This window comes from Haemaphysalis longicornis, unplaced genomic scaffold (genome assembly GCF_048455015.1).
Source record: "Haemaphysalis longicornis isolate Haplotype H1 unplaced genomic scaffold, Haemaphysalis longicornis Haplotype H1 scaffold_1, whole genome shotgun sequence".
Lineage (NCBI taxonomy): Eukaryota > Metazoa > Arthropoda > Arachnida > Ixodida > Ixodidae > Haemaphysalis > Haemaphysalis longicornis.
The window spans coordinates 365,583,353-365,598,267 of record NW_027526203.1 but is presented as its reverse complement, the minus strand read 5'-3'; the positions used below and the strand labels follow the sequence as shown (position 1 = coordinate 365,598,267).

Here is a 14,915-nt window from a genome sequence, read left to right as displayed (position 1 = left end):
ACATAGCTGTGGAAAATTTTGATCGCCTAATTTTGTGAGAAAATGTTCGGTGGAATCCTAGAAAAAAAAAAAAAAGATCCGCCACATCATTCAGACAGAGTGATTGCTGTCGGACCTTTTAAAGGTCGGCAACAGTTGTTGATTGCGCCTTCGCTATTTCCTCTGATTCCACCGTACATTCGCCTCCATCAGGCAGAATACTTCACAATATCCGCCCGTAAATGCCTTGATCTTCTACTCCGCTTTCACGCACCTTCCGTTCACTTACAATCGACCCCACTTCTCCCGCTCCCACACACACACGCACATTTCACAAACGGCAGAGACGTATGTGTAGGCAGATATAAACGCATACGTAAAAAAAATCTCCGAAGCCCGTGCGAAGTCCTGAACAATACGTAAAGTGCTACAGCTCCACCATTTTTTCGGAATTTGTTATTTTGTCATTTGTTCGTGTTAATCCTTTCGACAAGAGAGATGGCAGTCGCCGCGCTAGCAATAGACTTTGCGCTTTGTACTAAACTGCGCGCAAGCGCGAATAATTCCGGGCGTAAACACTATATTCAAGCAAAACAAGCAATGGCCCTATAGCGCCATGCATACCTCGCCGCACACACCGGGTTGACCGAACTTTATCTACGGCGCTGCCTCGGCATATCGAAAAGAGGTAAGAATTAATCACTAAATTTAGTGAGCAATAGGTGTTTATTCATCCGCGATACACTAAGTAACAAGTTGAAGGCCTAATGAACAATGAATGGAGCGTTGAGTACCTATACGTAACCAAAAAATACTTAAATAGTGGAATATTCATTTGGAAAAGAAAAGCGCCGTGACGCTCATGTGTATTTCTTCTCTAATAAATTTCAGTTCCGTGAGTCGCACAATGATATAATTATTACTCGGACATTTGGGCTCACGTAGCAAAACTTAATTCAAAAACTACTCGGGCGGTTCTTCGGATATGCCCAGCAGATGCCAGAGAAGTTGCAAATCTGCATTTGTTAGGGTAGTTACAATCGTAGCCGTTCAATTTTCGTAAAACAATACTCGAAATGTTAGCTTTACGTAGCTTTTCTTTACATTTCCTTATCGACAAGTGTAGTAAATGAGTATCTCCCACGTTTGTTTTTGTTGAAAGTAAACCGCGGAAACTTCATAAAAATTTGTAAAACAAATTAAATCAAAATAATAACGGGAAAACACGCCGCTATAGCCCGTTATCGTTACATCTGGACACATCGCACAGCTACTCTCGAAAATTCCCGTGAGTCGGCTTAACCAGCGAGAACCAGTGCGGGCGGCCAGTGTGAACCACAATTCAACTAAGTAAATTCGGCCAATGAGTGGGCCCAGCATACGCTCTGGCCTAAAACGTCATATGGGTCGTCACATTATAGCCATCAGCCGAATTAGTTCATTGTTCACAGAGATATGTTGCGTGGGTGCGTTGTGGTGAACCAGTCCCACAGGAATGAGACGGGGTGAAGGGTAAAAATTGTTTGTTGTGAAGAACTCACCAGGTAACCTGCATATACTAGTTATATGCGGTATTGTTTTACATGGTCTGCACAACATTTAGTTTATTTACGCAAGAGTGAAGGCGAATTCCTCAGGAAAATTTGGAGCAGCAAAAAAATTAAATGCGACGTAATTAAAGCGAGCAAATCCAAATGAACCACTTAAACACTTTCTGTTATGGCAGAATCAGGTATCTCCACAGAGCTAGACAAAGTGTTCTGTAGCGGAGCGAGTTGATGAAACACGAATAACCGACTATGGTTATTTGGTCGTTTGGTTTAAAGAGTATGCATCAGGACTTTATGAACATGTCGCACTTAGTCTACGTGCCTAAATGTGCGAATTCAAAATGAATAAACGACAAATATCGGTTCTTTTCAGGTTGTTCCGGTCCCACCGTGACAAGAAATAAGGATGGGAGCCATTGCAGTAATCTTCACCCTGGCGCTGGCGACCACAGCGCTGTGTCTGCCGACAACACTCAAGTCGCCGGAAAGCACGGACCAGATAGTGCAAGCCAAGGCCCATGGACATCAGGTCCTCACCGGTGACCATTCCGACGGGCCGAAAGCAGCCGGTGAAGTGAAGCATCTAGAGCGCGCCGAAGGTGTGCGCTCAGTCAGCAACGACCCGTCTCTTACTTCCAAGAAACAAGGGGCGAGTGACGGTTCTGTTGTTCAGGCCACGCAGCAAGTCGGTAGCCATGAGACATCGAGTAAGGACCCCGTGGTTCAGCTCAAGAAGTCGGTGAAGCTAACTAAAGACCAAAGCCTTCCAGTCGCAACCGAGAATGAGCCTGAAAGCGTGAAAAAAGCTGTTCCACAGACCGCGCCGACAGAGTCTGCTCACGGCAACTCAAATGTCGACTCAGGCGACAGCAGTAAGACTGAACCTGTGGTGCCGCAATCGGATAAACCGAAAGAGCCAGCCAAGCCGCTGCAAGGAATTGTCGAGGACGTCAAGGATTTTGGAGCTCCAGACGATGCCGTTGAGCTTCCGAAGGATGTTACAACTCTGTCCGATGACAGCGTAAAGTCCCCCGTGGCACATCCACACGATCAACAAAAACCTGAAGGCGAAGTTAAGCCAACGACTCTTCCGAAAGAGAAGCCAAGCTCTGAGCGAGTAGTGCAGGAACTAAAACCTACCATTCCCGACGGCTACGATACAGGGAATGAGAACAAGGGCGTCACTGACAACAGTGAAGATTTGACCAGTCAAACATCCATGGTGGCTTCTGGAGAGGCTGCGTCACCAAAAGCTACGACACCGAAAGACCACCCAGAAAAGAACCACAAAATAAGTAAAAGAGAAGACACAAAACATAACTTCGAAAAAGAAACTGTTTCACAAACTGCGAACACCAATAACAGCCCCAAAGTTAAGGCAGCCAAATCAGAATTGCCGAAAATAGGACATGCCAAGATGGAAGCCGCTAAGTCTACGAAACCGCACATAAAAACTGTTCAGGAAACAGCTGACGAATCAAGACCAGCGGGGCTCAAGACCTCCAGAGAAATTTCTGGAGCTGAAATGACTCAAATGAACGTCGAAGGGTCGGATACCATCATGGCCAGACAATCGCCAGATTCAGGGGAACCTGAGAGTAACGGCCAAGCATCCGCACAACCTCAAGTCGGCGCTTCGACTCAAGTTCCACCATCGTCGTCGGTCTCTGTGGCTGAGTCGGCCATTCCCACAACAGACGCGGAAACGCCCCAAGAAAAGCCCCCAGTACAAGGATCACCGGCTAACGACACGGCCAAGAACCAAACGGTGACTCCAACTGAAGGCGGCGGTGGATTTAATCCCTTCGGTCCGATCAGAAGCGTCTTTCAGCCCATCATTAACGCAGCTGCCTCGGTCAGGGACCAGATACGACCAGTAATCGGCGCTGCCCTCTCCCCTGTACTAGGCCCGCTGAGTCCGGCAAAAGGCGGAGCAGCGCAGAACGCCTCCACTACAACTACGGCACCTCAGGTTTCAACGTTGGAAGGCAACTTGACTTCTACAACCGGCAACGCCACTGATGTGGTACCGCAAGAAAAATCCGACTCAGCCATTCGTTCCGCGGAAGCACCACTTCAGCGAGATGGCTCAGACTCCGAGGCCCGAGGCGATGTTGCGGCTGTCGCGTCGGACGCCAAGACCGTGGCCCTGCCAGTCGTCGAAGCCAATCGGAACGGATCCCAGGGTTCACTGGGCCCATTCCCGGTGCCTTTCGACCCGGTGGCCGTTGTCAACCAGCTTGCGAAGCCGGCCATCGACGCCGCCACCGCTGTACGCGACCAAGTGCGACCAGCCTTTGACGCCGCCGTGGCGCCCATCGTGGACGCGTTCCGACCGACAAAGGAAGCGGCGACCAACGCCAGTGCACCCGCCGCGCCAGCCGCCGCAGCCGCCGCGCCAGCCGCCGCTGCCGAGCCACAGTTGCGGGCGTCCGATGAAATGGTCGAGAGCATGGCCGAAGCACCGGCAGAACAGCGCAAACGTCTCTACTCCAAGTAAGGAAAATAAAGCGGAAAAAGGAAGCACACTTCTCTGTCGTGTGTTGATGAATAGTACCAGACGCTAACAGTGACATTTCGTTTGACAGTTACAAGCTGTTTTCCGTTTACATCGGTAATGACACTGCAACTATGGATGCCATCAACGCACTCAGGGAATATCCTGAGGTAAGTCCGCGACTGCCTGCGACTGGTTTCAAACGAAAGGGGAAAAAATTAAATGCTACGAGGGGCAGTGACAGCGGAAAACGCTGCGCTGAAATCAGTTGCCGAGTTTAGTTTACGTATAAAACACGGAGAAAACAAAACCAAGCCAGCTCTATAGGTAATTATGATTAGAAGTTGCAAGAACATGTTTCAGAGAGCGGCCCGCAGTTAAAATAAATGCCAGAAGTATGAAATGTTACTGCACCAAACTCAAACCGCCCGGTACCACACTCCTCTTTGCAGGTTGACTTTTGGAACGCGCCAACACTGAATCGCAATGTCAGCTTCCTGGTTCCTCCAGCGCTGATTGAAAAAATAGAAAATGAACTCAAGAAAGCTGGCATACAGTATGAAATCCTGACCAACGACATACAACGGTACACTTCGTTTTGTACACGTTATAAACAAGAACAAAAAAGAAATATATTTCAAGAACTACACAAAATCACTTACACGCCATTTTTCACTTTCTTTTATTACAAAATAAATAACGTCTCTCCTGTCTGTGATACACACCCACAAAGCAATTCTGGACATGAGTGTCAGTTTTCCAGGACTCTAATGGGAGATTGCATAAAGACACTATTTCATGCATAGGCACACCTTAACTCAAGTACTTTCGCAGAAATAATCCTTTTTTGAACGCTCAAAAAATTTTGTGTAATTCGACTTCTTCCCCCCCCCCCCCCAAAAAAAAAATAATAAGAGCAGCTGCCCCTAGGATTATTCCCGATGGCTTCCATCCTTCTGCAGCGTTATGGAACCACCTTTCAAACATGACATTGCTCACAAAACGCACTCTCCCCTTTACTACAAACGATGTGAAAATACTTTTCAGAATACTCAATTACTTTTGTGTAGCGAATCTTGGAAATGATGCAATGTCCAGAAACGCTACAGATGGCCAATGAAACAGTAAATCTACCAGTTCGTATCAACCAGCTACTAAACCAAACTTTTCTTCCTTAGGTGGCTAGACAGAGAAGACGAAGAAAACAGGCCTGGCTTATTTTTAGATCAGAGAGATATAACAAACTACGCATTTGACAAATATCACCGTGTGGAAGAGGTATGTGCACGCCTATGATCGGTAAATCTCATCGTATTTTTGGAGCTAAGCAAGAGATTTAAAAAAAGAGATCATTTAGTTTTTTTGAAGCAACACCATAAACCATCACTGAAGATATGATAAATCATGGAATTAAATGTAAGAGCTTTTACAGTGTTCAAACACAAACGAGACTGCTGGAATAACAAAGTTACTTTTGCAACAATAAAAATATCCTTCACCCACTGAATAAAAATGCATTCACACACCAAATCAAAATAATACGAGGCACGTTCTTTTAAGTTAAAAGGTCAATATTGGTGGTTATATCTGAACTGCTCATCCAGACGTTGGCGTTGTCGCCATCCCTACAAACTCAAAACTCATAGTCCCTCTAAATGTTGGCACGACAGACGATTTAAGCCCACGACTACAATGCGCAACTCCATATCTTCCCTTCAGATAACAGGGTACCTGGATTTGTTGGCTCAAAAGTATAGCCACATCGCCACGGTCAGGAACATCGGGATGACCCAAGAGGGACGGCCAATCAAAGGAGTCATTGTAAGAGAGCACCTTCTGAGGCGTTTTGCTTGAAATTTACGTTACGAATTTTTGGCAAAATATCGCTTCAACGTGTCAACTTGCTCGAGCAGTACCAATCATTTGTGTGATTTGTGCTGCTACGCAGAACGACACAACTACTACGTGTGCATGGCATGTTGCAAAACGTTGCGGTTGTTTACGTATGACTGATGGATTGATTTTTTGCCCGCACTTACCGGTAGCTAAGCACGGGCAGCGGCCGGCCTGTGCTGTGGTTCGACGGCGGCATCCACGCCCGCGAATGGGTCGCCCCGGCATCGCTGCTCTTCTATCTGCACAAAATGGCCACTGGCTACGGGTCGGACAGCACCATCACGAGCCTTCTGCAGACCTTCGACTTCTACATCTTCCCCGTGGTGAATCCAGACGGATACGCTTACACCTTCTCGTCGGTAAGGCGGCAGCTCTGCTTGGCGCGCTTCTATTTTTAAGGAGTATTGTTTATGCTCGCCCTGCAAAATACTAAACAATTTGGTCGATTTCAGCATGGTTAGTCAGGAAACAGGCAAGTAGTCGCAAATCAGTCCACCGCTCAGGTCTGCAGTAACGTTTTACAGCTGTTGTTGCCGAGGTAGGTGGAGAATCCAAAAAGGACATTCTTTCCTTTTCTGTCGTCATTTTCTGTCAGCACTATAGCTAGTTCAAACCCAATCTAACGAAGTCAGCGGGAACCGCGAATTATTTGGTTAACTCGAGAACTTCGTAAAATCGGGACTATCATTTTACAAGCGGTGGATTCCATAAATTCGATGTCTAAAGGGAGGCGAATCCCAGAAGCAATATTATGACAATGTAGGGGAAACGAATTTATTTCCTGGCCAAAAAGCCTTTGATTTTCGCCTGCATGCACTTCGTTAGCATTGGGCGGATAGACCTTTTGGTAGCACGCCAGCGCTTTCAATGCATCCTCGGTGCCTTCGTGAGCCCCAGCAGAGCGCCTGAGCATGTCACTCAGCCTTGCCTGGAGCACCTTGCCTGGAGCGGCCTCAGAAGCTTCAGCAGTTTCTAGGTCGTCAGCATCCTCTGACACATCTCATGCACCGGAAACTAATTGTACGATTTCTTTACCGCTCAAAACCTCCGTCATTTTGGTCTCTGCGTCTGCGTCGACGCTCAGATAGTCGTGGAAGCTCGGATCTTCGTGGCGTTCTGACGAAGCACATTCGAAATCGCTCCTTTTTAAACGTGTCTGTTTCAGTTTCAGTTTTAGTTTCAGTTTCTTCTCGCATTGAAAATACAGTGTGTAAAAGTAGGGGTCCCAGAGGTATAAACTGCAATGGGACCCTTTTTTATTTAGTGTACACAACTAAGCAGTAAGTAGCAGTCATGACCGCGAATAATATGCATAAACAGACAGCTGCAGTAATAATACTTAACTATGACATGGAAAGAAACTCTATACGTATTACAAACATGTAGGAATATTAAATCCCAGAAAATGAAGTTATTATTAGGAATATTAAATACCAGAAATTGGAAAGGAATACATTACTAAGCACCTACATCAGCGTAAATCGTTAGAGAAAAGAAATGTCCTGAGAGCATGCCTGAACGATGACAAGGAAGATGCAGATTTAACATTAAAAGGCAAGTTGTTCCAAGCTTTTATAGCAGCAAAACCGACTGTATTTTTCCCATAGTTAGTGGGCACTGAAGGCAGTAAGAAGTTATTTAACACTGCAAACCTAGTTTTATTGGGGTTAGGCAGGGTATGGCGGTCAGTTATCTGAAGAATACCGGGATCATGAACCAGGCGGTAGGCAATTTCAGGCTGTAGGCCTGAAATACTTCGTTAAATCGGGAATGGCGCTGAAACTGTTTCGTTATTTCGAGTTCCTGAAAGCATTGACCATATAGGAACATGCGGGGGAATACAAATTTGTTCTTTAGATGGGGAAATTTGTAATATCAGGTTTCGCTAGATCGAGTTTGATCATTTCGCAATCCCTCTCCATGGCTAACCAAGAAGACAACTTTGGGACTGCGGGCTGATGCACCCCTCAAACGTAGTGTCGTCATCGCTCCATGGCACTCAACTGCCGCCGTGACACGGATACAAGAGACTTGGTGTTATTTCTCCGTGATTCCAGACTCCACAAGACTCTGTGAACGTTCGTCTTAAATTCTTCTGTGCGTGTGGTGTGTGTGCGTTCCTGCGCCTGTCAGTTTGTGTCCTTATCTGCGTTTGTTAGTGGTTGCGTGCGTTTTTGTGCCTTCGCTTCTTTCGCTCCTTTTCGCCCCTCTCATATCCATATGGTGTAGCAAGCCAAGCTCGCTGCCAGGTTGACTTTTGCCTATCATTAAAGGCATCCCTCCTCCATCCTCCTCCCTCTTCGAGGTAGCAATGCTGCTAATTGCTGGTGTGAAAGTCGAGCTATCGGTACCTTCTCACGCAGTGATCTTCAGAGACATTGTGTTCAAAATAACACGATTTTATATGAGTATGTCGCACTTGTTGAAAATCTCATCGCTATTCCAAAGAATACGTTTTTTTACAACACTGAATAGGCGCAAAAAGAGAACAAATTCTTTATTTGTGTCTAATATTTACTTCTGAGTTTTGTGCGGTATTTTTCATTCGCTCAGTAACGGAAACTAATTTCTCGTTTTAGGTGTGCCAGTGTTACGGCACCACATGTTGGGCCTATTCTGGTGGTCTATGGAGTACAGGCTTTCAACGGGCATACGTTTTTGCTCCGCACGTATTGTTTTAGGTGTTTTTCTTGGAGGGCTGGGAGAAACCTATCCCGTACCAATTCAGACTTGCAGAACAAGAGCAAGAGTCGTTCACAGAAAAGACCGTGTTTGTTAGCAGGCAACCTCCACAGGTGGCTTCCTCGCGTGAAGAGAACATAACTTTGGATGTTTTCTCCTCCAGTGCTTTTCGAGATCTCAACGCTCTGCATTCGCTTATACCCGTCGCTCTCGGTACTCTATTAACCGAAGCAGCTGTCTGGGCCTTCTATGGATAAGATACTTACACTGCTGACGACCACAGTTCCCCTTGGTATCAACAGTCAACCTTATCTTAGAGCTGGCTTTTGCGAGGAACAATGAATTCGCCAACTTCACGCCGGGAATCTCAAGTAGTCAGTAAGTAACAGTGCAGCGCTGTAATGTGAATATGGCCGGCCAAATGTGCCGTGTACAGTACCAAAAAAGAGCGTATATCAGAAGGAAAGACGGAGCATACACATTAAGCTGTACACCTTCTTATAATTTTAAGTAGGAGCTAATTACATACCGGTTCGTTTTCCCCCTTACAAACTACAGCACGCAAGTGACTAATTAACGAAGCTTTTTTTGGTCATCCTGTACTGGAGAGATAATCATTTCTAGGTGCATAGAGATGTAGCGTTGTGTTTCGCGCGCGCGAAGTTGAGGGTTCGATTCCCGGAGGCTGTTTTCTCGCGAAAACAAACACGCCTGTGTGAGCAGCGCGCGTTAACAATCTCCAGGTAGGGGCAAATTAATCCTAAGCTTTCCAATACTACGCGTTTCGTAGCCCAAGTGTAGCCTCGGTGAGTGAAACCATGACTTAGGCTTAGTGAGAGCTTTCCCCGAAGTAAAACGAAAGTATTCTTGTTTTCTGGATTACATATTTTATACGTGAAAGCACGTATTTAAATCGTTCTGAGCTCCAGAAGTTACGTGTTATCTTAAACGAACCTGAAGACAACACACAACTTCGCTTCATTCAAAATATTGCCTCGTTGGAATAACACTCATGGCAATTTTCACTCCCACATCAAAAATAAGTGGTGCAATAAGGAAAGCAGATGAAAGTTTTACGGCCCAGCTACGTTCCCGGGCTTGATTTGGGGCGTCATACGAGCAATTCACGATTGGTTGAAGCCGTCAAACAGTGCGTGCAATGTACACCTGAGTCCAGTGACAAAAATGCCCACACGCGCGTATGCACTTTGGTATAAACTTTCAACCTTCCGTCGTGGTGGATAACTCCACAAGAAGGGTACGCTGATCGTGAGGGATGCTACTGCTCAAGTTTTTTAATGAATCCAGTTTATGCCGCTAGTATACACGTTCTTGTGAAGGGGGATTTATCATAATTACCACATTGTGTGTCCTGACTCCTTCCAAACAGCTGTTAGCCCCGAAATTTCTTTTTTCAACGTTTAATAGTGAATTGTATTGCCCCAGGGGTCTGCCCCGAAAGCCGGTGCACATTCTTTTCAGTAGCATTAAAACGAAATCAATTCAACATAATCACACTGGTATAAAAGTAACAAATGGAAACACGCACCATTACCGGTTTTCTGAGTCGTAAAATATCAATGGAACCCCGAAGCGTCGGCTGTTAACTGGTTGGGCTGGGCTAATACTCGCAGAGGAGTTTGATTTTACTCTATGCCTGACCACTGAGAGGGTTATAATGCAAAGAAAGGTTGGTGCGGTGTGCGAGGGGCAGCTGTGATCACTGGCTGTGGCGCGCGCGACTCACTGCGGGCAGGGTGTTTTGATTCAACAAGCCTGTCATTCTTTATTGTGCAGGATCGCCTCTGGAGAAAGAACAGATCTGGTAGCAGACCAGGATGCAGGGGCGTCGACCCAAACAGGAACTTCGGCTCAGGTTTCGGAGGTGAGGTGTCGAGTAGAACCGCTGGGCCTAAACATTACTACGTTTCGCAACCAGCAGTGTGTCGGTGCGAGCGCTTGTGACGACATGTGTACGCGCATCCATTTGTATATTATTGTGTGCATGCTTGCATGTTGCTACTGATGCTGTTTACGTATGGCTTTCGCCGAGCACAAACATAACTTTTGTTGTAAATGCACCATACATTCGTCTGGAAGTGAGAACTGGGTGTTCGGAATGGTATGCATTAATTAAACTTACAAACTGAGCAAGGACAAAGCTAAGAAGGTACGCGGCGGGTCAAGATGCAGGACAGACGTTAGGAGTGCCCAGTTTTGCCCCACTGCAGCGCGCTGCTATTAGTCTACGATAAGGCAGCTATCTCGAATTCATGCTCATCCGCCGTCGTGACAAAGTTCTACCATATCTTGGCGCTTCGCTTTCTTTTTAGGACCAAGCTCACGTTAATAATGTCGACCTTTTGTCAACCCTCTCTCTATCCTGTTTCGCGCATTACAGGGTATGGAACGAGTGGCCACCCTTGTTCAGACATCTACCGGGGATCCCAGGCATTTTCCGAGTCCGAAAGCCGCGCCATACGTGATGCAATCCTCGAGCTGGGCTCTCGAATCAAAGGTTACGTCACAGTTCACGCATACAGCCAACTCATTTTGGTTCCGTACGGGCATGGCCGTGCGACATACACCAGGGACTACGCCGATCAGGTCGGTACCTGTAGCAAATGTGACTTCTGTGGTCAGCTCGTGCCCTTCAGAGATGTCTCGGTGAATGTACGACGTGTTTTTGTTTTCAGATTGCCGCTGCTCGGGCTATATCTCGAGCGATACAGTCCCGTTCAGGCGTTTACTACCAAGTTGGCACCATTTCAAACCTTCTCGGTAAGAAGAAAACTTGTGACGTAAGAACGTGCCAAGAGCGTTATTGAAGTTAAATTTGTAGGCCGGCTTTTCGTGCATTTTCTCTCCTCGCTTTGAAGCAAGAATCAAAATTCAAGAGCATTTTTTATGTCCTAAAAAAATCCGGCCCTTTCTCGCGCTCATGCTTTCGAAGGAAATGGTAACACACTACGTGTTAAGCAACTATTTTTGGATCTTTAAATCTGCGATCCAAAATCACCCCTTCTAGGAAGAAATCATGTAATGTGTGTGTTAACCCTTTCCCATGAGCTAAGGGTTAACTCATTTTACGAGATTACAACCCGTCCTAGCAGAATTGTGCGCAGTTTCAACCTCATGCTATAGCTCGCTGGATCATGGCCAAGCGATGGCGGTGGTGGTGAAATGCCCTGGCATGTATACGTTACAAGCTCGCACCTAGCCGACTTTCAAGTATCGTTTGGAAACCTTCAATTTCAGCATTTCTAGCGGCCGGGTGAACTGAGTCTTTCTTGAATAACGCTTCTACAGCAAGCCCCTTCTAGAACACGCGGTTATTGATCAACGGCCACAGCATCATTTACACCATACCAGTAGATTACCCGCATGCAGCGTTCAAGCTTTCCTGTAGCTTTTAAAGGCACCCTGCAACACTTTTTTCAACTCTTTTTAAATTCTTAAATGCTTGAAGAACGTAGTCACCCAACGCACCCAGTACTTAGATTAGGGGGTCGCGAGTACCTCAGCCAAAAATTACTGCTCTATGCCCATCAGATAACTTGGAAACTCGCTCAAAAGATTTTCTTCCTTTCCCGCTCTTGATGTTCTTCGACTGCTCGAATTACGTCATTAAGGCCATGTAGTGGCTGTTGGCCGGTCTTCCTTTATTTGCAGCAATGAACTCTTTTCGACAGCAACTTTAAAAATAAAGTCACAAAAACAAAGCAGAAGCGGAAGGCCTTTCTGGTGCGACGAGCATCTCACGCAGTGCCGCTCCGTGCTGGTGATAACTGTAGCTTTCGCAGTACTTCCATACGCGAAGGAAAGAGTGAAAGCGTTTATTGAAAGGGTTGCAGGGTCCCTTTAAGCCTGCGGGAAGTTCACTGCCTGGATCACTGATTATTTTTATACGCGAAGCATATATTGGAGAGCAACTGCATATTTCTTTTGGTAATTAAATGCGCAGCACTTTTACATTACCACTATCAAGCTTTGAGAAGAACAAGCTCAAGAAGAAGGATGACCCGCCGCGGTGGCTCAGTGGCTAAGGCGTTGCGCTGCTGAGCACGAGAACGCGGGTTCGATTCCCGGCCGCGGCGGCCACTTTTCTGACTAAGGCGAAAAGCAAGAACGCCCGGGTGTACGAGATTTTGGCGCGCGTTAACGATACCCAGGCGGTCAAAATTAATCCGGAGCCCTCCACTACGGCGCGCCTCATCGCCCACGTTGCGTCGTCGAGTTAAACCATACAATCAAATCAAAGAAGGATGCACGGTTCACGAAGTTTATAAAAGAGTATATATACAAAGTGTGTAAGTGCTGTAGTGCTGTGCAGATGGGAGTCTCAGGGTATTATGGGGCCCGGCTGCTCTCTAGAAGTCCATGGTTGAGCTCAACTCGAACTTGTGAACTTCCCAGTGCTTGTTAGCGTGATTAGCGTTGCTTGCTCTTGTCTCCCTTAGGCTCCGCTGCTGGGTCGTCCTCCGACTGGGTCTACGACGGCGCTAAAATCAAGTACTCCATAGCCGTCGAACTAAGAGACAAGGGACGCTACGGGTTCCTGTTGCCCAACTTTCTCATCGTTCCCACTGCCGACGAAGCCTCCGAGGGCTACAAAGCGTTCGCCAAGTTCGTGGCCCGAAGAGAGCTGAACAAGTTCATCCAGTGAACAGATGCTCAGTTTTTCGGTTCAATTTTGGGCTCCTGTTTAATTGAGGCTGCAGTAGTTAATTCTACGAGCTTCTCAGGTTGCATGTTCAGTTCAACGTATACCTTGCGTTTTCTCCTGTTGCTTCTCTTACGAACACAGTCAATAGCATGTTCCTTCTGGCTGTAACAAGTTCAGGTGCCAAGCGAGGGATGTTAGTTAGGGAACAGGTTGGAGGAAACCATTTGAAGGATTGTGCTTGGGGCCAACGCAGAGAGAAAGTCGAAAGAAGAAAACGTACACTTGTCGTAAAGAGAGCGCTGGCAGTCTGCGTGCAGTCTTTACAAGGGTACGTTTTCTTCTTTCGACTCCGTCTCGGTGTCAGCCCCAAGTGCAATCCGTCAAACGACGTACCTTCAACTATCCCGACACCAAGTGTTATTTAATGGAGGAAACCAAATGACTTGTGTCTGGGTCCACACTATACGTGCCTATAGAGGACCCGATTCCCAACGACTCTCCTTATTTCGTGAGAGAAACACAACTAAGTGAGGTTGCATCGTAGCCTTTTACAGCACACGCAAACGGTAGGGCGACGATGTACGCACACCCTTACAATTGTTTACCAATGTCATGCGAGCGTCGACCGGCCGACGTGTCAGCGCCTTGCATACCACTGCAACCAGCGGCTGCATAACTTGGGATAGGCGCGAGCGCATAAACTAGACGCAAAGTGCGAGAGTCGTCAGCTGGTGTCTTCCACTCCGTGGCACGCGAAGCCTCTGAACCATAAAGAGAACACGTTTACCAGAAATGCTTGAAATAAGCGTTAATTCCTTTAAACGAATCCAGGTGACCCCTTTTAGCGTGCGTCGAGAAACACGGGCGTGCAAGTGGCGTCTTTAGATAGACATTAACAGGCTTTTCGGGCATTTATTGTTTACGTCAGGTACGGTTTAACGAGGTTTCACTGTAATGCCACACCTAAGTAACAGAATCTGATCAAGGATGAAAGTAAAAACAATCCGGAAAGAATGCCGCCTACGCTCAAGGGCCACCGTCTGAGGAGGCGAGGCGTTTCTAGGACATCTTCCCTTCCCTTTCTTCGTTTCGGTCATCATTCACCAATTTTTACCTGACTGCGACCAGCCCACGACAAAGGGTCGTCTTGCCGTGAGCTGAGCGCCCGTAAACATTCATCTGCTACATATATGCTCCGCGAGCGGCGCGGAGACGGACTTAGAATATGATCCGCGTCAGCGACTAAGCGCTCTTCATACAATTGTGCGAGGTGAAATCGGCGTTTTATTTTTTCTAGAGGTTCAAATTTAGATCGTGTGCATTCCTTGCTTCATGTAGCTCGTGCTGCTCAACTCGTTTTTTTTTCTGTTATCTGAATTTTTGTATAGCCCACGTCGAAATGCAGACTGTATAAAAAGAGACGCGAACGCGAATCACAGTTTGTTTGGCTGCGTCGTATTGCAGCGGCACTTACCACTGGCTCTCAAACAAAGCCTCGGGAATACCACGGGACCCGCCTCTGTGGCTAAATATGGCGTTCTCCTGCTGAGCCTTCAGTTCGATCCTGAGGTGCAGGTTCGACCCCGGCCGCGGCGGCAGTTTTTCTGATGGAGGCGCAAACCGAAGACGCCGGTTTGTCAATATT

The 14,915-nt window shown here is 46.9% G+C and overlaps 1 protein-coding gene across 1 annotated transcript; it reads left to right on the top strand.

Moving 5' to 3' along the window:
• The first annotated feature begins 1,923 nt into the window (after positions 1 to 1,923).
• LOC144171274 (uncharacterized) lies at positions 1,924 to 13,270 on the top strand. The gene is made up of 10 exons (XM_077700972.1): positions 1,924 to 4,025; positions 4,118 to 4,196; positions 4,479 to 4,612; positions 5,205 to 5,304; positions 5,746 to 5,847; positions 6,072 to 6,281; positions 10,402 to 10,489; positions 11,006 to 11,211; positions 11,301 to 11,385; positions 13,065 to 13,270. Exons 1-10 carry the CDS (start codon positions 1,936 to 1,938, stop codon positions 13,268 to 13,270), a joined length of 3,300 nt encoding a protein of 1,099 aa, XP_077557098.1. The 5' UTR covers positions 1,924 to 1,935.
• Positions 13,271 to 14,915: the final 1,645 nt, after the last annotated feature.

What these genes read in the sequence shown, in the direction of transcription:
- LOC144171274 (XM_077700972.1), top strand. Translation starts at nt 1,936, where the DNA reads ATGGGAGCCATTGCAGTAATCTTCACCCTGGCGCTGGCGACCACAGCG. An exon ending in CACTCAGGGAATATCCTGAG is followed by an intron (nt 4,197 to 4,478) that starts GTAAGTCCGCGA and finishes TCCTCTTTGCAG; the next exon opens with GTTGACTTTTGGAACGCGCC. An exon ending in CTTCGGCTCAGGTTTCGGAG is followed by an intron (nt 10,490 to 11,005) that starts GTGAGGTGTCGA and finishes CGCGCATTACAG; the next exon opens with GGTATGGAACGAGTGGCCAC.